This window comes from Bos grunniens, chromosome 8 (assembly GCF_055505025.1).
Source record: "Bos grunniens cultivar Pamir isolate PY7600 chromosome 8, Bosgru_T2T1.0, whole genome shotgun sequence".
Taxonomy (NCBI): Eukaryota; Metazoa; Chordata; class Mammalia; order Artiodactyla; family Bovidae; genus Bos; species Bos grunniens.
In genome coordinates this window covers 86,683,972-86,706,527 of record NC_141172.1, presented here as the reverse complement: position 1 = coordinate 86,706,527, position 22,556 = coordinate 86,683,972, and the positions used below count along the sequence as shown (strand labels likewise).

Here is a 22,556-nt window from a genome sequence, read left to right as displayed (position 1 = left end):
CAGGGTTGGGGGTCCAGAGAAGGCCAGGAGCTGTCTCAAACAGGTGTTGATCTCATTCCCCTGAGATGCTGTGACCAAGGGGATGGAGGTATGCTCACCTGTGCTTGTCGCTACTCAGTGATCACACCCTAGCTGTGCTGACTGGGTGCCCCATCCTGGCCTTGGACAGTTACATAGCAGTGTTAGCCCTGTAACCAAGAATGTGGAGACACACCCAGCTGGTGTTTTAAATTTTTCCTATAAATAAAAGTGTTTTCTCTGAGTATCCATCTATTTAAAGAATCAAAGTAAATTTAGTTGCTCGGTTGTGTCCAACTCTTTGCAACCCTGTGGACTACAGCCCACCAGGCTCCTCCATCCATGAAATTCTCCAGGCAAGAATACTGGAGTGGGTAGCCATTCCCTTCTCCAGGGAATCTTCCCCATCCAGGAATCAAACCCCAATCTCCTGCACTGCAGGCAGATTCTTTACCATCTGAGCCACCAGGGAAACCCGACTTTACCATAATCCCTTTTATTTAAGAGGTGAGGTGATCTTAAACACAATACTTTTTTAAAAAAGTGATCCTAAAAGCAAGCATAGAGCAGCCCGAGTGGGCACACAAGGTAACTGGGATGATACTTAGTGGATGCAATAACAGCCACTGGTAGAGATCCTGGAGCAGGAAGACATTTTCCCCTCAGTGTGGCACCTCTTGGCTCATTTCCCATGAGGTTTGGACTTTTACCACCTTCTTAAGAGTAATTTCCAACACACGTGTCATGGGACTGGGCCTATGGCCGCCTGTGGGTTAAGTCAGCCCTAAGTTGTATTATCCAGACAGCAAGGCCTCCTGCCTTCTTGCCAGTTCAGAAGCTTGCTCTCAGGCTCACTGGGGAACAGCTGCACTCAAGGAGGCTGCCTTCTTCCGACCTAGACAAGGGGGTGCTGCAGGGGACACCCACCGTGGAACAGCCCCACAGCTATGGAGTCCTTCCTACTGAATCTTCTCGGGCCTCATTCAGGTTTCCCTAAAGAATGTGTCTCCTCCACACTTTCCCATCATTTAAATGAACTTGTCCATCTGTGGACCAGCATTTAACAGTGTCCACAGCTGTGTGTGTTCTTGGGCTTCCCTCATGGTTCAGATGGTAAAGAATCTGCCTGAAATGCAGGAGACCTGGGTTCGATCCCTGGATCAGGATGATCCACTGGAGGAGGGAATGGCTACCCACTCCAGTATTCTTGCCTGGAGAATCCCATGGACAGAGGAGCCTGGTGGGTTACAGTCCATGGGGTCACAAAGAGTAGGACATGCCTGAGTGACTACACTTTCAGAGTTGTGTGAGGATCTAGATGTTGACTCCATCTTGGACTTTGGAGATGGAGATCTCTGCCTTGTGAAGTCCACATCTCACTGGCAGAAGTAGACACTGAACAATTGAACAAGGGCTGCCCAGTGCATTGGCGCATTTAAGGAAGGGACTAGAACTTGCTGTGATTGGCGGTCTGGGATTCTGTTTTATGCTGGGTAATCAGGAGGGGCCTTGCTATGAAGGAGACATTTGAGCAGAGACCTGAGGGCAGCCAGGAGCCATCCTGATTGAGGGAAAAGCCTGTGTGGGTTCCCAGAGGCAGGAGTGTGCTTGGAGAGTGAGGCCACCATGAGGCCACTGTGGATGGTACAGAGTGTGGGGGGTATGGATGGAGGATAGGGGCCAGGCCACTGCGGGCTCTCCAGTATTAAGAAGACTTTTCTTTGGGCAAATCAGTACATCTACTTTTGGGGAGATGTTAGGGCAGATACAATTGAAGTTCATGGGGACCCATCTGGCTGGGTGTAGAAAGAGCCAGTGCAGAGGAACAAAAGTGAGCAGGCTCACCAGGCCCACTTGTATGCGATTATATACATTTAAACCAAAGTATGATGTCCATTTTTCTGCAGAGATTTTAAGGCCTTCACCTTCTCATGTCTGAGCACAAGAACTGCCTTTAATGAATGTTGGAAGGGGGAGTGACATGGTGTGGTGGCTGCACCAGCGTGGCTGGGCTCTGTGTCTCTCCTGTGCATTCGGGCCCTTATTATTGGGAGCAGCAGTTCATTTGCTTCCTCTCTGGTCCCCAGTGACCCTGGGGAAGAGGCCAATTTCAGCACCAACCTTCTCTTACCCTAATGTTTACAATTCCTTGTCCAATCTCATCTTGCTGCTTGATTTTATCACTCAGGGCTGATGATCCAGCTCATCATTACTTGCAGTTCTTATGCAGGTCCATTCCCAGCCCTCTGGACATGGTTTGACTCCAGTTGGCCGCCCATGACCACCATGTGCTTCTTATACCGCCACCAACCTCTTCATACCGGCTCAGAGGTGCTTGTTTCCTGTGCCACCCTGTCTAAGACTTGCCAAGACTGGCAGATCTTACCTGGAACACGCCCACAGCACATGGAAGATGTTGAGAATGTAGGAGGTTTTCAGATTCAGAAACAGAACCCATCCTCTGTGATTCCTAATAATGGGCTTCGTTGTGGCTCAGACAGTAAAGAATCTGCCTGCAATGCAGGGACACGGGTTCAATCCCTGGGTCAGGAAGACCCCCTGGGGAAAGGAATGGCTATCCACTCCAGTGTTCTTACCTGGAGAATCCCAGGGACAAAGGAGCCTTGTGGGCTACAGTCCATGGGGTCAAAAAGAGTCAGACATCACTGAGCAACTCATACATACATGGATAGCGCATGAATAGGTCACACGTAATGTTAAGTACTTCATAGAAGGTTAATACATATAAGTGGATGTCGAGTCATTAATGAACATAGGATAAAAGGCCAAGGGACACCCATGGCTAATGTTGAAAGTTTACAGTTTACATTTAGGAATATCTTGGAGAATCGAGAGTGAAAATATTAGATTCACTCTGGAATCTCTGGTCTGCGTTGTGGTTCAATGAAGCAGATCCCCAGCCTTCATCGTAGAAAAACAGTTTTCTTGCCACCCACAGAAACCATATCTTAAAATGTCTGAGACCTAAATGAGGTTATAAATCCTCTCTAATGCAGTTTAAAATGCAGAAGGTATGGTCCAAAGACTCTTAACTGTTGAGATGATTGTGTCTGGGGAATCTGGCCAACTCAGATTGTAGTTTTTCCTCCTCTTGAATTATGGTATGAAGTACATTTGTGGTGGCAGAACTTCTGAGCCAAGAGGGACCTCACTGCTGATGGTCTAAATCCTTTGATTTTCAATCAAGGACTTAGGTGGAGAAGGCAATGGCAACCCCACTCCAGTACTCTTGCCTGGAAAATCCCATGGATGGAGGAGCCTGGTAGGCTGCGGTCCATGGGGTCGCTAAGAGTCAGACACAATGAGCGACTTCACTTTCACTTTTCACTTTCATGCATTGGAGAAGGAAATGGCAACCCACTCCAGTGTTCTTGCCTGGAGAATCCCAGGGATGGGGGAGCCTGGTGGGCTGCCGTCTATGGCGTCACACACAGTTGGACACAACTGAAGTGACTTAGCAGCAGCAGCAGCAGCAAGGACTTAGGCACAAGGGAACTTGCCCAGGACTGTCAGGCAAGGAGGAGATGAGGGCTGGAATTTAGGGTCTCTGATGTGTTTGGATGGAGAGATTGCTATCGTTCAGTTGCTCAGTCATGTCTGACTCTCTGCAACCCCATGGACTGTAGCACTCCAGGCTTCCCTGTTCTCACTATCTCCCAGAGTTTGCTCAAACTCATGTCCACTGAGTCAATGATGCCATCCAACCATCTTATTCTCTGTCACCCCCTTCTCCTGCCTTCAGTCTTTCCCAGAATCAGGATCTTTTCCAGTGAGTTGGCTCTTTGCATCAGGTGGCTAAAGTATTGGAGCTTTATCATCAGTCCTTCCAATGAATATTCAGGGTTGATTTCCTTTAGGATGGACTGGTTTGATCTCCTTGCTGTCCAAGGGGCTCTTAAGAGTCTTCTCTTTTGAACCATAGTTCAAAAGCATCAGTTCTTTGGCACTCAGCCTTCTTTATGGTCCAACTCTTATATCCATACATGACTACTGGAAAAACCATAGCCTGAGAGGAAGCAGCAGCAAAATCCATTTCCAGGGCCTCTCCCAGGCCCCAAGCCACACTGCTCTCCCCATGTAAGGCATGGTGCCAGGGTGTGTCACTCAGAATGCACACTCTCTGCCTTGTCTCCTGTCCACATAGCGCTGCTGGGGCTGCTCAGGAGTGGCTTTATGAAGAGTGGCCAAGATAGACATTATACTGTCCTTGGATAATAATGGATGTAAGCATAAAGGCTCTCTACAGAGGGAATAGACAATGTGGTCTACAGAACCCCCCACCCCCACAGTCACCTGCGGCATTTCTAGAGGTAGCTTTTCATCACCTGCTATAATGGGCTGAATGCTGTGTCCCCACAGATTAATATGTCGAAGCCCAAGCCCCCAGTGTAAGAGATTTGGAGGTGGGGGTTTTGGGAGATGATTAGGTTTAGACAAAGCCACAAAGATGGGTCCCCATGATGGGATTGCATACGAAAAGGAGGAGACAGGACTTTCTCTGCCTGCGCACACTGAGGCAAGGTCATGTATGTGAGTGTACAGCCAGATGATGATGGTCTACAAGCCAGGAAACAGGCTGTCACAAGACATGGGCTCAATCAGCATCTTTTTAAGAAACGTTTTATTTTGTATTGAAGTCTAGTCAATTAGCAATGTTGTGATAGTTTCAGGTGGACAGCAAAGGGACTCAGCCGTACATTTACATGTATCCATTCTCCCCCAAACACCGCCCACGCCCCCAGGCTGCCTCATAACATGGAACACAGTTCCTGTGTTATGCAGTTAGGACCATCATCTTGATCTGAGAATTCTACTCCAGCACTATGAGAAAGAAATGTCAGTTGTTTAAGCTCTCCAGGTGTGGTGTTCTAAGGTACTTGTCCATGTCTGAGGTCTAGATGGCCAAGGACCATCTAGGGACCCCCAGCCAGGTCCTGTGAATGGCGGCCAGAGCTCTGCCTCTTTCATGACACCAGGGACAGAGGCAGAGTGGACAGGCTATGTTGAGAATGTATCCCCTCGGCTCTCTGAGGCCTCATTTGACAGCATGGTTTGCGATTTTGAGAGATTAGTCACAGCTCAGGTGTGACTACAAAATGAGTTTGTTAGGAAAGGGAAACAAAGCTTACTTTACAAAAAATTTGTATCCTCTCCCCAAAAGGAAAGATCCAGAATTGGTGGGGTTCAAAGCCTGTATAATTTGTAGATCTTCTTTAAAAAGAACACAAAATTAGGTACAAAATACAGTATTTTAGAGTCAGAGAAAAATCACAATGAATTGCAAGCTTCTAAAAAACTGGTAAATACTTCAGACATACAAAATTTTGAAAAGTAATATAATTTTTTTAGTTAAGTGCCTGACATGTGTCTATAGCACTTTTTATTTTCTGTGTCTTTTGACTGCATAGTGCTTGGTTGCCTCTTCATTTAACAATAATTTGGCAATATTTCCTGCATATTGAAAAAAGAAAACTTGGTCCTTCCTCTTGGGTCACAACTCATTCTAAGTAACGCATGTCCATTTTTAGGATTACTCTCAATTCTGGAAAAGGAAGTTGGAGTGGAAGAGAGAGCGGTCTTCTCTGGCTATGATGAAATAACTTTTACAAATTATATAAAACTCTAAGGCCATGTGGTCACACTGCTGGACCTTGCTTGGGCCAGATGAGCCTATGGGGATGGGCTGTGGTCAACAGGCCTCTGACCATCTCGTGTATAAATATCTCACCACGTGGTTCATGCAGGGCAGCTCAGAGCTCTTACACCGGCTGCCCCCAAGAGCACATCATGTCTGTTGAAATGTAATGTGCTGGCCCCTTCATGTCATCATGGAAGCTATCTCAGAACAAAAATGCTCTACCCATGCCATGTTCTGCAAATATAAAACAATGGAATTGTCACTTTCTTTGTATTTAGTCTCCAGGTAAACATTTTATTGTTTTTGGCTAAAGATCCTTGCAAGTCTTAAAGAGTTGGGAGGGAGTTCAGTGACCTTTAAAACACACAGATGGTGGCTTCTCCAAATGGCTGAATTAACCTTGCACAGAGAAGGTAGTAGTTTAGATCTATCAAAGGAATCATCACACCAGTAAGTCGCCAATGCCATTTTCACTATGGTTCTTATTGTCTGACTTTAAACAGAAGTATGCTGTTTAAAAAATAGCCTTTCATTCCACAGAATAATGAATTCCACCAGATATATACCAGGCATTGTGACAGCACCGTGACAAACGAGATAGACTTTGATCCCTGCCCATACCGTGCTTGCCTAACTGCATATTGTTGCTTCAGTCATGTCCAGTTCTTTGCAGCCCCATGGACTGTGGTTCCCCTGCCTCCTCTGTTCATGGGATTCTCCAGGCAAGAATACTGGAGCGGATTGCCATTTTCTCCTCCAGGGGATCTTCCTGACCCAGGAACTGAACCAGAGTCTCCAGCATCTCCTGCATTGCAGGTGGATTCTTAACTGCTGAGCCATCAGGCAGGCCCTTACAGCCTAGGGGAAGATGTCAAATTTAGAAAGACATGCTGCAAAATGTGTCATGTGCCCCACCCATCATCACAGGCTTCCTATTTAATGATACCAGGGACACTGACTCTCAAGCATTATCTTTATTATATTTCTTTTCACGTGTCTATTGTCTATCAATCCACTTATTATGAATGCCTACGGCAGGGCCTGGCATCTTCTCAGCTGGAGCCCCAAAACTCAGAACAGGGGCTCAGTGGTAAGACTCTGGGGAAAAGGACGTTTAAGCTGTGCTCTGAGCAATGAGAAGAAAATTAGTGGAGAAAGAAAAGACAAGAAACTGGGGACTTCCTTGGTGGCCCAGTGGTTAAGAATCTGCCCTCCAGTGCAGGGGCTATTGGTTCAATCCCTGGCTGAGGTACTAAAGTCTCATATGCTGCAGGACAACTGCCTGCACACCACCACTAGGGAGAAGTCTGCTTGCCTCAGCTAAGACCCAACACAGCCAAATGTTAATTTAAACAGCATATTATGTTTTGAAAAATAAAAGAAAGTGGTCCTGGGCAGGAGAAAGTGTCAGTGCAATGTCTTAGGGGTCAACATTGTGACCTGAGTGTGACTTGGCCAGGAACAAAGCAAGAGTGACAGGGAGCTCATCAGGCAGGGAGGTCATCAGGCCAGACTGGAAGTCCCTCCAGATCCTAAGGGGTGGGCCAGGGAATGGACTGTCCACTCAAGGACACTTTGAGAGTAAGAAGGAGCCAATGACAAGATGGAAAGGGGTATAGCAGAGGATAACAGGACTGTCTCAGGCCAGATGGTCATCCTTTTTTGCACTAAGTGTAGGATTTGCCAAATGATCCTTAAACTGTCTGATTAGATTTAGCTGAGGCTTCTCAGGGGGCACCAGTGGTAAAGAACCCACCTGCGAGTGCAGGAGACATAAGAGATGCAAGTTTGATCCCAGAGTTGGTAAGATTCCCTGGAGGAGGGTATGGCAACCCACACCAGTATTCTTGCCTGGAGAATCCCATGGACAGAGGAGCCTGGTGGCTATAATCCACAGGGTCGAAAAGTGTCGGACATGACTGAAGTGACTTAGCATGCACACACGCACGAGATGGTGAAAAGGCAGGCCTGACCTCCTCCATCAGGAGGGAGGAAAAGACACAGTGGGACAAGTGCTGGGCAACTGTACCCAGAGCTGCTGGGCGAGAACGGTGGAAGGAAAGGGATGGGTTGCAGGTGCTGACTGCAGGTCTTATTTTTGGAAATGCCTGGTGAATGCCAGGCCAGCATTGCCATGGGGCTGGGAGGTAGAGGGGATTGAAATAGAGATCCCAGGAGAGTGGTGGGTTTGAGCACTGCCAGGTCAAGTCTCCAGGGTCAAACCAGTTGGGCTGTCAGGTCTGGAAGACTTGTGAGGTCCTGAGGGAGACCCTGACCTCTGGGCTTGCCCCCTCCACAAGTGTAAAGAGAGAGGGGGATGAGGCTTCTGTGGGGAGAGAGATGGCAGAGAGTCAGGTCTTGGACCAGGCACAGTAGTTTGCAGAAGTCAAGAGCGAGTGTGGCCTATGTGGTAGCTGGGTTGGGCGGGCAGGGGCAGGAAGGTGAAGACTGAGGCCAAGAGGAAGCCCCGGGGAGCTGGAGTCCAAGGGTCTGAGAGGCACCTGTGCTGGGGAGCGTGTGAGGAGGGCGAGACTTGTGGCCTGTGGGCTTCCCCCATCCTGAGGTTATAGAGCGGTACAGCTCCGGCACTTGGGGTAGGCCCCAGCACCCTGCGCCGGCCTGTGGTTGTTGCATGTGATGGGTGGGACCCCTCCGCCTGCTCCTTTCCCATGTCAGCTTTTTAATATGTCAGAAATCATCTCGGGTACCCCTGGGCCCTGTATGCCGAGGAAGAAGAGAGTGCACAGGCCTCTGAGCAGGTGCCAAGTAGTGGTGCCATTTGCCCTTCTCAGGCCCTCCACCATCATCTTCTCACCCAGCCCGCTGGAACAACTGAGTCCTCCTATGTGCTCTGCATCTGAAATCCAGGTGCCCCAGACCTTCCTTCTTCATACCGTTCGAAAAGTAAGCCCTTTGACCTTTGCGTCGTCCCTTCCTCATTAGCCATTTTCCAGGAGTGTCGCCCGCTCATCATTTCCTCCCTTCCTCCCTTCCACTGCCCACTGAATTGATTTTCATTATAGCCCCACGCCCCTCACACCCTCACCTCCCTTACACACATGGGTGCACAAATTATGCACACACATACACATTCATTTATTCATGCCTCTTACATTTCGGGGCCCTGTGGGAAGCCCTCCAGGAGAACTTACAGGTAAAGAAATGAGCAGCGTGTATAGATGGTCTGATGAGGGTGTCCCCCATTCTGTACACAGCTGGATCCTGGAAGATTTGGTGACAATGCCTTTCTAAGGGAAAATGTTGTGACCACCCAGAATCAGAGGTCTACAAAACCGCATGGTCCTTGTCCAGGATGGACCTGGCTTGGGGACACCAGATAACATATTACCTGCCACCCCTGAATCTTAGAACAATGCCCTCCCCCCTCCCCTGCCCCTGTCCCACCAGGTGGACTGGGAGGCAGGTGGATGTCTCTCTTTGGAAAGAGCTATGAGATATCTTTTTCAGCGTAAGTACAATTCAGTATAAGGTAGCCAGGAAAAAAAAAAAGTGTATTCAGAATGTGACACATTTTTCAGAGACAGTGAGAAAGCTTGTAAGAATACACACTTGTATTCCCTATGAGCAAGGAACAAATGTAAGTTAGGAGAAAGGATGAAGAATGAGGTTCCACAGGATGGATACGAAGTCCAGAGCAGATGATGTAAGCAGTGGTTCTCAACATTCTGTTTGTGTGCAGATCACCTGCAGGCTGGTTAAAGCACAGATTGCTGGGTCAAACCACAACCCCCTCACCCAGTTTTTAACTCACCAAGTTTGGGTTATGACTCAGAAATTTGGATTTCTGACAAGTTCCCAAGCGATGCTGGTCTGGGGACCACATTTGAGCCTGTTCAAGATGCCCAGTGCCTACCTAAGCAAAACTAAGAACAGTGATAATTTGAGATGTTCCAAGTTCATTGGAGGATCTGTAAGTATATGTGCAGTAAGGAATTTTTCTGTTTTATTTGATTGATTGAGACACTGTTAACCTTGAAACTGCTTCTGTTTGTAGAAACTTAAGTTCAGACAAGTACAACCATTTAATAGCTCTGTGACTGACAGCCTAATTAATCTCTCTGACGTCAGTTTACTGAATGATAAAAAGGGAAAACTAATGTGCTATCTGGCTTGTTAATCGAGATGAACAAGGTAATGTGTTTAAAGCTCAACCTGTGGCTGTCCTGTACTTGTGCTTCCTGCAACTATGAATCTTTTTCTTTCATCAATCCTGGAAAATACTCTATTTTTTTTTCAAATATTACTATCCTTCTTTCTTATCATTTCTTCCTTCATAGCTTGCTATTAAACATATTTTAGCCCTTACTCCATCCTCAATTCTTTCTTATTTTCTGTTGCCTTTTCTCTATGTGCTGCACTATTTAATGTCCTTAGATTGTCTTTTGGTTCATTAATTTTCACTTCATCTGTATCTAATCTACTTTAAACTCATCCACTGTTTTTTTTCCATCAGTTATACATTTTAAAAATTTCTAGCAGTCCTGTTTGTTCTGGTTGTTTCCCAAATAGTCCTGTACATTTTTTAGAGCATCTTATTGCTTGCTAGTTTTTGTGAGTCCCTCATTTGTTTTTTGAACATTTCATGCATAATTAGCTTATATTCTAAATCTAATGATTTCAATACAGAAAGTCCTTAGTGTATAAATCTATGTCTCTCCTGCTCTCTTTCTTTTCCTGCCCTCTTTCTCATAACTCCTGTTTCCTTTGGTTTGGGGTGATCTTTTGAGCTTATATTTGATTGATATTCATCTGTGGGACTCCTGAGTGTTCTGTGCCAGGGACACTGTCCTCCGGGGTTGAAGAGGTTTTCTTCTTCATGGTCCTTGCTTCATTGTGGGAATCCTAGGTTCAGATGCTCACCTTGCTGCTGACCCCAAGAATGGGATGTTCTCCCTGTGTCCACACCAGTACTGATATTGGTATTTGTCATTAGGTGAAACACACTTTTTTTTCTTATTTGTCACTCACTTTTCCCTGCTCAAGTTATAGCTCACTTTTTTCTTATATACCTGCATTTCAAAAGCAATCTGTGGGTTTAGGGGAAAAAAAACAAAAACCTTACTTTTGTTCACTGATGAATGAGACTGCATGACCCTCATATGCCCACAGTAAAAGCTGAGTTTTTTGAGTGCTCTCGTGTGCTGCCATCAGGGATCAAAGTGTGCCATTTCATTCGACACATGTGGCTCTGCAGCTATAGGTCAGCAAAAAGAGTCTGAAGTGAAAAGTTTAAAGAGGGTTAAGGACTGATGTGAGTATCTCTTCATTGGTCTGATCAAAGTCCCCATGAAGCTGGAGGAGAAGCAGTGTGACCTGTTTCACCTCATGAGTTAGAGCAGAGGGAGAGAGGGGGGAGTTTGTGATAAAACTTTTAAAAAGGCAGATGTGTGAAAGAAGAGCTTGGCGTGGCCCTGTATTTGGACCTGTGTTCCATACTGATTTTGCTTTCACTGCATGAGTGGAAGTCTCATGTGCCTCAATTTTGCTCAAGTGCAAGACAGAAGCACCCAGAAGTTGCATTTTCTTTTCTCTTCTGTGGATCATTAGGGCTGGTACCTCTCCTGAGTCCAAGGATGCTCTCGGCATGATGCTGGCAAGCACACTACTGAGCAGGGTTCCCAGGTGGTGCAGTAGTAAAGAATCCATCTGCCCAATGCAGGAAATACAGGAGACATGGGTTCAGTCCCTGGGTCAAGAAGATCCCCTGGAGTAGGAAATGACAACCCACTCCAGTATTCTTATCTGGAAAATTCCATGGACAGAGGAGCCTGGCTGGCTACAGTCCATGGGGGCACAAAAAGTTGGATGCAGCTGAGCACACATACTACTGAGCATGCCACTCCCACATCTTCTCCCCCACTCCCAGCTCCTCTCTTAACAAGCCACCGTCAGGCCCCATGCTGCAGTATCTGACCACCTGATACAGCATCAGCTCTGGAAGGGAACCTCCCCACCATGTCTCTCTGAACTTCCCATCCAGGCCATAGATATACAGCTCATCCCCAGAGCCCTCCTTTCCCCCGAGCCAGCCATGCTCTGCTCTGCCATGGGGAAAAAAAAATACGCAGACAGTGAGAATGCCTGGTGGGCCAGGCTGTGCCCCGGCTGTTCTGTTCTGTCTGCAGCAGACACAATGCCATGACCCCAGACCCTGGTGGGTGAGGGTCACCTTGAAGGTCCTACCACCGCTTGGGTCCTTACTTCCCTGTGAATGTCTGGGCATCATTACTACGTGTTTTCTCTGATCCAGGAAGTCATAGGAAGCCCTCCAGGCTGTGTCTGGCAGAATGAACACTCTCCAGACCTCAGTTTTGCTTGTGCCTCATGTCTGTGATGTGCAAAACCTGCTCATGGCAGAGCCTGAGACGGTCTACCCTTGGAGACAAGGTGGATCTCCTGCTGTCTCAGCAGGGACCTCAAGGCAATCTTAAGGCCAATTAGGACAGCGTCACAGTTTGAAAGCACTGAAGTCCCACACCTTGTAATAGCAAAACACAAATCTGTCGTGAGCCAAGATTTGTCTTGGCTTCTTCTATCTGCTTCTTCCAAGAGACTCCCTGGAAAAAAATTCTTCTGGGGCTTCTGGGAATGTGCTGAAGATAGTTAAACTGGAAGGTGGTCAACCTCAAGAGAGGCTGCAAGACTAGCCTTTTCTCTTTCCGCTTTGGGCATCCATGTCACAAACCCGGTGGGTGTCCCAGGACACTGGGGGTCTTTCTGAGGAACAGGACGGGGCCAGGAGGAGGAGGAGCTACTTCAGCTTCCAAACCAGTATTTTCCGTATGTCAGATTAAAAATAGCCCAGCCCAGGATCTGCCTGCAGCCAGCCAGCAGACACCTCACAGTTGCTGGCCGTTAGTGTCACCAAGCCTCTGGTCTTTGCCACCTACAGATGCTGGGCCTGTGGGTTTCCCTTCTTTGCCTCGTTTCCTGCCAGCTGCCTTGGGGGCCGCTGAGGCTGCATGTCCATGGTCTGTCCCTGTGCCTGCTGGTCCTTAGACTGTGCTCACCAGGTAGCTGTTGCCACTGGTGTCAGGAGCTCTGCAAGAGACAGACTCCTCCAGGGCCTGTTCATGGGAGGATCCTCAAGGAAGTGCGTGCCTTTACAGAAATTGCTGATCTATTTCTGTCTCACACCAGCTCTCTTTTAATGCCATTTTTCTTATGAAATATTCAATACTCACAAGACTGCCTCACTCTATACGTGTATCTTAGTGGATAATTATAAAGCAAATGCCACCAAAGTCAAGAACTAAAATAGGAGAAGCATCACAGAAGGCCCCTCACTCACACCCATCCCAGAGAGGACATCACTTTCTGTATCCTTGTGTCCAGCATGCTCCGGCTCTTTTCTTTCACTTGTTACCACCTAGGTATACATTTTTCAATGAAATCGTTCAAATTTACCTATCTGGGAACTTCATACAGGTAGAATCACAGTGTCCATTTATACTTATGAGAGTCACTTGTGCTTTGTATCATTTGATACAAACATTTGAACATTTGTATCATTTGAACAAACACTGTCCTTTGTTCATTTTATTCATGACATTCTGTGGTATGAATACCCCAAGACTGACTGACTCTGTACTCAGCAGATACTTAGCTTGTTTACAATTTTTGATAATGACAAATAAAGCTGATATAAACATCCCCACACACATTACAGGTGCAGAATGCATGCATTTTGTATATCTTGGAGTGGATCACTGACTCAGGGAATACATAGGTTCAGTTTCAGTAGAGAATTCCAAATTGTTTTCCAAAATGATTGAACCAATTCATGCGCCTGCTGGCAGTAAATGAAGGTGCCTAATGCCCTCATTCTCAGCAATTTATTATGTCTAGTCTTTTTAACTTTTGCCAGTCTGGAAGGGGCATAATGTTATTTCCATTGTGGGCTTCATTTCCATTTACCCATTTCTAATGAGGTGATTGCACCATTTCCCTGTCATTCTGCGATCCTCTGTCTGTTTAACAATAAAAGATCAATCAAGACCTGAGGCAAGATAGAGTGGTGGGCACTGGACGTGGATTCAGAAAGTCAGAGTTCAGATCCAGTTAATTGTCTCCAGGACCCAAAGGTCCAAGATACAAAGGTAAAAGTAAAGTTAGTTGCTCACTCGTGTCTGACTCTTGGTGACCCCTTGGACTGGAGCCCACCAGGCTCCTCCATCTGTGGGATTTTCCAGCCAAGAATACCAGAGTGGGTTGCCATTTCCCAATCCAGGGACTGAACCCAGGTCTCCAGCATTGCAGGCAGACTCTAAGCCAGCAGGGAAGCCCAAGACACCAAAGACTTGAAATCAAAGAGAATGGTATTTTGGAATGGCCTATGGACATCGTTATCTGGAGTTAACCTTTTATATGTATTTGCATAAAGTCTTAATGCTTCGTATTTAGAATTTGTATAATTCTTTGAATCTTCAAACTATCCTATTTGTTTGCCACTGATGCTTATAAACTAAGCAAAGCAGGGGTGAATAATCCTGCCTTATAAAATAGCTTCCCTAAGAGATAAACTCAGTTCTTCCTCATATAAAACTGTTTTTCCTTTTCTGTGTGGTTGTTTTTCGATTTGACAGCAGCCAACTGGCCTTAATGGGCCATGTGACCATGAAAGGGAGCTTACACTTTGGGGTGCAGGCGACCTGCTTGGGTTTGGGGGAAGGACTGTTTTCACAGTGCAGAAGGTTTCAGAAGCAGTCCTGCAGAGGTCGAGGGGAGTCTGGGTGTGTCCCGCCACCCACACCAGCTGCCCTGAGCACTGAGGCATGGAAGGAACCTGTTCGCCGCGCACAGCCAAGCACAACTTAAAAGAAACTTATTTTTAAAACAAAGTTCCAACCCCATGTGACGCAGCTTAGTTCTCATGTCCTGGGTTCACTTTTTGAGATGAATCTACAAGGCCAAAAGTGACTGTGTCAGCTTCCAAAGCTGGCCCTGTGGATGTGGTCTCTTACAGCCAAGGGGAGGCATCAGAAATTTCCCCACAACAGGGAAATCCCACAACAGTTTTGGCACATTTGGGCATCTTCCCAAAGTACAGTTGACTGGACACATTGCTTAACATTTGCGGGCCTCAGTTCCCTCATTTTAGAAAATGACAAGGCCGGCAAGGCTTTCTGGGACCTTCTGAGATCTCGGTGACTTACCCTCTCACATCTTGTGATCCCAAAGGTTTGAGTTGCTGAGAGGGGAAGATGGGCTGAGGATGGTGATGACTAAGGAGTTCAGTTGGGGGAGGGGATTCACCTCCATTCTGTGCCTTTGCAGCCCTCACCTAGACTGCACCCTCCCACAGTCCCACAGGTCTTCCTGGGCAGGGCAGAAGACCTCCCCCTACAGTGCAATGGGTGTCTCTGTTTGGCATCAGGCTCACAAGTCTCATCCCTGGATAAGGGAAGGGAGTGGCATCAAGGAGGGGACCAGGAGGCAGAGCCTGGGCAGCCAGCACAGCCCGGGTCCTGCTCATTGGTCCCCAGCCCCCAGTGAAGGACATTTTCTTCTCCTGGTGACATCATCTGACGCTATCGCATGGTGGTTTAGTCACTAAGTCGTGTCCGACCCCATGGACTGTAGCCCCGCAGGCTCCTCTGTCCATGGCATTCTCCAGGCAAGAATACTGGAGTGTGTTGTTATTTCCTTCTCCAGGGGATCTTCCTGACCCAGGAAACGAACCCAAGTCTCCTGCATTGTAGGCAGATTCTTTACCGTGGGACATTTTAAATCCCAGTCCTGCTTTCTCCTCCCTGTAAAAGGGAGAGTGAGCTTGACGGAATGAAGAGGGTCCTAGGAAGTGGGAGCCTTTCCTGGCCTCCATCTGGGGTCAAGAATATTCCCAGTTAAAATGCCCACCAAACACTCCCTCCAGTGACACACCCTGGGCTGGGCAGGGGATCTGCAGTGTCTGGAATCTAACCCAAAAGCAGACCTCATGGAAGAGAGGAGCCGAGTGCAGAGGGCTGCACAGGCTCCACTGTTCCGGGGTGCTATGGGATTCATCTGCCCGTGCTCTGAGCCAAGTTGTGCTCCAGGTGAATGGAGGACTCACCCCCAGAGCCTGGGCCTCTCCTGACATCCCCTCAGTGCTCCCAAGCCCGCTGGGTGTTCCTTGTCTGGGACTCGAGGTGTCATCGAGCTGGGAGCTGGGCCTCCCTGGGTACAAAGCCCTTGACCCAGAGGTCAAGACGCTGCTGCAGGCGGCCTGCCCAGGGCACTCCTCCCCACCCCGGGCAGGCAGTAGGAGTGATGGTGCCGCACTGTCTTCTCTCTTTCAGGATCAGGGCCAAGGACAACGGGTCCTACGCCCTGTGCCTGCTGCACGAGGGCAAGGTGCTGCACTACCGCATCGACAAGGACAAAACGGGGAAGCTCTCCATCCCTGGCGGGAAGAATTTCGACACACTCTGGCAGGTACATGTCCTCCTGGACCTTTGTAGAAGACCTGGGTCCTTGCTGAGACCTGCCCAATCAGAGTCTATGGTGCACCCTCCAGGTTCCTGGATGCTTTGGTCTAGGGTTACCATGTTAGTTGACTGAGGCTCCCATGGCTTGTTCAGGGCCCCTCAGCTCTTGGCACCAGGCAGTGGTACCTAACCAGGACTACACGTGGTTTAACAGGAGATCCTGCCTTAAGGCACTGGATCCTGCCTTAAGGCACTCTACCTGGAGCCCAGAGTAGCCTTTCAGACAAATACACAGTAAAGAAAGGCATAGATGGCTGGGAAGGGAGTCTTAGAGGTGGCTAATCAGACTATTCTTTGAATTGTGAAAGGCCAAATTTAATATGAAATGTCAAGTGCCATTCTCGCTGCAAAATGAATCACTGCAACATTAAGGCAACCTAGTGGTCATCATTTCCTGCGTGTCAGGCCGCCACTTGTATAGGATTATACACACCTGGCCTAAAAAGGGGTTCTTCTTAACCTGCTACTGCTGCTAAGTCACTTTAGTCGTGTCCGACTCTGTGTGACCCCATGGACGGCAGCCTACCAGGCTCCTCCATCCATGGGATTTTCCAGGCAAGAGTACTGGAGTGAGGTGCCATTGCCTTCTCCGCTTCTTAACCTACCTGATAGTAAAGCCCGAAGCAATGTGTAATATGAGAGTTACTTAGGCGCTAGTGAGCTCTAATCCGGTGTTCACCCCTGCTTTCCACCAGGTACGAACGACTTGGCTTCATTCTAAATGAATGAAGAAATGAGAAAATGGCAGAACATCCTATAAACTGTAGTGGGCCCAGAGGCAGAGAAAACCAAAGGACTCTGCCACCCCAAGAACGACAGCTACGTTGAGTTTTTGTAGGTGCAGGATGTCACTGGGGAAGGGTTCAAATGTCCACACCAGGCCCCACTAGGAACTTCATGGGTGGCACCAGCAGGAAAGTACCAGGCTCAAAAAATCTTGTCTTTTTAAAACCTGAGATCAGGGATCCCCATTACCTTTAAAGCACTCAGAGTAACCACCACATGATGTATTTTGGCTCTTAACTGTAGCTGGAAGAAAATCTTTTTCTTTGAATGCTGGGTATTTTAATATTCATGCATATTAGTCATAACGCTGACATTATCTTTTGGTTTGTAGCTCATTGACGTGTAGCTCATTATTGACCACAGGCTTTGCTTTATTTTAATGGTATCGTTTTGAAAGGGTGTTTGCCCAGTGCAAATCAGAGAGATGAGTAGGGAATATTGCCTTCTGGATTAATTTCCCATCAGAAACTCTCACCTCCTACAAGAATCGCTGAATGTGTGCATTGAAAGGCACTGGCCTCCATCCGTCAGTCTGATGCTTGAAGGTCCTGGGCTCCATCACTGCTACACAGCCATTGGATTTCTCCTGAATGACCATTTTCCCTGAGTGAGTCCACTCACAGTCTCCAAGTCTGCATGCTGACTTTAATGTTAAACATCTTTAATTGTTGGAAAATTCCTTCCCAGGACTTTTTCCCGTATTTACTGATTCCGCTACCATATCGTAGTAGTCAGCCTTAATTAAATCTTTCCCTTGTATGTTTGTTTAAGAAAGAGCCTCGAAAGTGCCAGCAGTACCTTCCATTTTCATGAGTGTGATTTCAGTGTTCTTTCTTGACAACAGTAAGGTTCCACGGTACCCTTCCCCTACCCAGGAATTTGGTGCTGTTTTTCTGAGAGTTGGTAATTACTTCACTACTCTAGTTTTCCTTTCTGTAGAGAAAGAATCAACACACTTATGGATCACGTCTGGCCCTGAGCTGCTTTTGTGTAGTCCTTGAAGAAAAATGGTTTCTATATTTTAAAAATATATATATTTTTTTAAATAAAGAACTATGTGACAGAGATGATATGTGGAATGAAAAGACCTAAAATACCAGTATCTGGCCCTTTACAGAAAATGTTTGCATACCCTTGCCCAAGAGGGAAATCTTTATGTATATGCCCACCTCCCACCCATCCTTTTGGAGTAGATTGTCTGAAACCATAAGCATGTAAGGAGATATTTGAATGATAATGGAGAGATGCATGGGATATTTCAGCTGTTGTAGGGATTTCAATACTAGGTCTGAGAACACACTGTTGCATTTAACAGATCAGAGAGAGCTTTGCTGTCCATTTCAGTAGTGCGTTAGGGCTGGTCATACTGGAATATTTACAAAGAGGGTGTATCTCATGTTGTGTTCTTTCCACAACAAAATAAAATTTAAAAGAAGAATGCTCCCTGGAAGGATAAAATATACTCACTCAATGAACATTTACCCAAATAGGTAAGTTTTGAGATAAAAAAAGGTTTAGGAGCCAAGAGTCCATAAATGGAAAAGGAATCAATAAATAGATATGAAAGAAATATCAGATAGAAGGATTTTAGTTTGTCTGAAGAGGAAATATCTGTTTGAGAAAAGAAAATGTGAAAACTAAGGCTGTCTTCGTATTGCATAATTTTGATTAGATATAAATAAATCTACTTACCATTCATTTCCTTTTTAATGTAGGAATCAGACATCATGATTCATAGTTTCCTGGGCACCATTAGCCAAGGGTGTCCATGTTCTGTGAACATAAGGCCATTCTCCAAAGGGTCAGCTTTCTCCATGGCCTAGATCTTGTGTCACTTGTGTGGTGATGTCTTCTCTCCGAAACTTTTGGGCTGAGTTATTTGGTCCCTCCAGAGCCTTTACCTGAAGCACTAATACAGAATCAATTACTCTACCTTATAATTCATTTATAGCTTTCTCCACCAAGGAAGTAAGCACCTCAACAGTAGGAAATGTGTCTCATTCACCATAGTCTACCTTTCGTCCTCTCTCAGGGCCTACCAAACAACAGAATGTTTGTTGAAAGACTGAATAAATGAATTCATTGTTATAGTATCACATGGATATAGAAGAATATAAACAAAGACATGCAACTTATCACCAAAGAAAGAAGGAAGGAAGGAGGGAAGGGAGCAAAGAGTAGAATAAGGTTAAAAAGGGAAGGTGGCATGTGGACTTCTGCCGGAAGTCTGAGGGTGGCAGAAAAGAGGTGTGGGGAGGAATCAGGAAGATCACCAAGGAAGCAACTTTTGTTGTTTAGGGCTGTCCTTGAATCACTTTTAAAATCCAAAAGGGGAGTCAGCTGCTCCAGGTAAGGAGCATTTCCTGCCCCCATTATTTATGATACTTTCTTACTTTTTTCTTTTTCAGCTGGTCGAGCATTATTCTTATAAATCAGATGGTTTGTTAAGAGTTCTTACAGTTCCATGTCAAAAAATTGGCGGGCAATCGGGTGAGTAGCCAAGACATTGGAGTCTCACTCCTTCAGATGCTGATAATAATCAGCCTCTGATTTTAGATTTTAGATTTGATCTGTTGCAAAGTCAAACCAGATGGGATGAGACTTTGGTTTTACTGATTGATTAAAATGATTACTCCAACTGTATATTTATCATTCATCAAAAACTAGTCAGTAACTTTAAAAATGGATTTGTTTTTATTGCTTGTATGAGAAAATTGAGTGAAAGAGGATAACAAGAAATGTATGCAGAAAATATATCTGCTTCTCAAGCAGTAATATTTTACAGTCATGTTGATTGATCTGCAGTGGAGGAGGGGATAAATAGATGGTTTTCACTGACACAGCAGTAATTGTGCATGTTTTTTCTAACCAGGAAATATTAACTTCCGTCCACAACTTCCAAGTTCTCATCCTGGGGTAAGTGTTACTTAGCCAGGCCATTAAAGATGAAGCAGTTGTATATTAGCACAATGAAAAGTATTTTTAGACAAAGGAGTAATGGTCATTGCTTTTATCACACTTGATAAACTGGGATTGCTGGTGCAGCTAGAATCAGCCTATTTTCAGTTCTGAGCTAGCTAAGTTAGCTTCTTTGGTAGGTTAAAATACCTCCATTTTCTAAAAGTATATGAAATATCCATGTAACCCAATGTTAAATCAGAAATATACCTCCTGGTAGATTTTGGAAATGGTAACATATTGTTCAGGCTCAGCCCTGACCCATCCATGAGGAGTCACGTGTATGATCCTTGTGACCACATGCATGATGGGTAGTAAGCTGGGTATATAAATTGTCTCAGTGAGGTTGACTGCCAAACTCTTTTGGTTAAATCAACCAAGACATTGTTATCAGAAAACTCACCCTTTCCAGGGGAGCTGCTTTGGCCATAGCTTGGTGGAGGAAGGCTTGGAATGGGGGTGCTTGCTGCTATCACTTGAGAGAAGAAGCCTCTAGAAAAGGATGGAGTTGAAGGCTTGGCAAGAACCCACCACCCACTCCACATCAGTGGGTGGTGAGAATGTGATCTCTCCACACTTCTACATGTGGGTTTGGCCAACACGTGCCTGATGCTTCTGAAGAGAGAGAATTCCAGCTCTTTCTTCCCTCCAGACTATTAGGAGCTGACACACAGATTTATACTCCAAGCAGGAATGATGTCCTGCTACTTTGAAGGGGACCTTACTGTGGACCTTTGATGCCCTTTAATGCCATTTGTGAGGTCTAAAAATTCCCCCAACATGAGCTGTGTGCTCTATACCTCACTTTCTGCCCGTTACCCCTTAAAATCTGCAGAAGTTAAAATGAACCCTCCACCCATGGTAGGGGCTATTGACTTGTTCAGAAGCTGCACCTATGCTGAACCAAGCAGTCTGTCTGAGGCAGCTCTTGTCCCCGAATCAAGGGAACTGAAATGCCAGTGAACTTTGGGATCAGCTTCTAAAGTAAAGCACCATTATGGAGTCATCATTTTGTTTTACCCTTTACACGACTCATGGGCCTGGCAAGTCAACTTTAAGATTTTATCCACCATGGGACAGGTCCATTTTGCTCTAAGAGGCAGGTGGGCTTAGAGGTGAGAACTTTAAAAGAATATCACGGTTTCTCTTTAGTTGTGCATCACGTAATGGCTTCAAGGAGTTGGACATTTTGGAAAAATTTTTACCGACTATATAAAAATATGCATGTTCCCTAAGGGTCCAACTCAGTGAATTTCCACAAATATCATAGAACCAGCACCCAGAAGTAACAAAATTGGGCTCTCAGAATTAGTTTCTTTAGGATGATTTGTCTTCAGTTTGACAGTAATTATATATGAAAAGTGGGCTATTTAATATGAAAACTTGAATCTTATAGCCTTTCATGGAAAATATTGCCAAAATATTTTTCCAGATCCTTCTACTCAAATAGTAGGTTTTTCTTGAAGCCTTTCTAATGATCACATGTTGCCTCTAGTGCATTTCATCAACAGAATCTGGAGGGGGTTACTGTAATTATGGAACAGCTAAAATAACATGTCATGTAAGGCAGCCTGTATTTGTTTTCTGAAACATTTACTATTCCTCTTTGCCATTATGGTTTCTAGACTTGGTCAGCGGGTGGAATAATCTCAAGAATCAAATCATACTCCTTCCCAAAGCGTGACCACAGAAAGGTGCTAAAGAGTCCCCTGCTTGCTGTCCCTGACTGAGTGGTAGGACAGACCCGCACTCAGCACCCACGCTCTGCCCTGTGGCTGCCCCTCCGTGTGCACTGCTGCCGACCCTCCTGCTGCTCTGGTCTCATGTCCCTGCCATGTGTAGCCCTCATGGGCAGCCCGTGCCCAGTACTCATTGTGCTTTCCATGTGGGTCCAAGGCCCTTTGCTGCAAAGTCCATTACCGTGAGCACGCTCTCTCTGCTACAATGCGCACTTGGAAGTCGTCTCCGCCAGTGTAATAGGTGGGAGGGAATTCTCATATGGGAAAGTCTTTTCAAAGGAAACCAGAATCACATGCTGCAGTGTTATGGTAATTGACTAGATAAATTACACATTGGTGGAAGGAATAGCCAAAGTAGAGTGGATCCTGCCCAGTGACTACACAAGGTCATTGATTTTATAAATATCAAGTGCCATAGTAACTTCATTGTAGCTGTAGAGTTCCAACACAGAACCTGAAGTATATCATATATAAAGACAAGGAGGAATTTGAGGATTAGAGCATCATTTTTACTTATGAGACAGTAAAGCGGACATCATATGGGCTCTCCTGGTGGCTCAGTGGCAAAGAACCCACACGCCAATAGAGGATACACAGGTTTGATCTCTGGCTCTGGAAAATCCCCTGGAGAAGGAAATGGCAACCTACTCCAGTATTCTTGCCTGAGAAATCCCATGGACAGTGGAGCCTGGTGGGCTACAGTCCACAGGGTTGCAAAAGACATGACTTAGTGACTAAACAACAGCAACAAAAGCTGACGTATAATGCATATTCATATTTTGCTGTATGATTGAATTATGAGGTAAATAAAGTTTTTTTTAATGACTCAGTTTTAATGAATCACCTTCCTCAAAAAATATTTATAACATGTATATGGATTTCTTATTTTTTTAGTTTTATCATTGT

At 45.9% G+C, this 22,556-nt stretch overlaps 1 protein-coding gene across 4 annotated transcripts in view; it reads left to right on the top strand.

Annotated features, from left to right (window-relative positions):
- The window catches only part of SYK (spleen associated tyrosine kinase), a 107,962-nt gene that overhangs the window by 53,633 nt on the left and 31,773 nt on the right, over window positions 1–22,556 (top strand). For 2 of the 4 annotated variants that reach the window (XM_086414467.1, XM_086414466.1), the window contains exons 4-7: window positions 15,979–16,114; window positions 19,362–19,443; window positions 19,826–19,869; window positions 21,537–21,605. In XM_086414467.1, coding sequence (XP_086270593.1) covers window positions 15,979–16,114; window positions 19,362–19,443; window positions 19,826–19,869; window positions 21,537–21,605 — 331 coding nt within the window. The remainder of the gene's footprint in view (window positions 1–15,978; window positions 16,115–19,361; window positions 19,444–19,825; window positions 19,870–21,536; window positions 21,606–22,556) is intronic. The other 2 variants (XM_086414469.1, XM_086414468.1) reach the window with 1 other exon arrangement.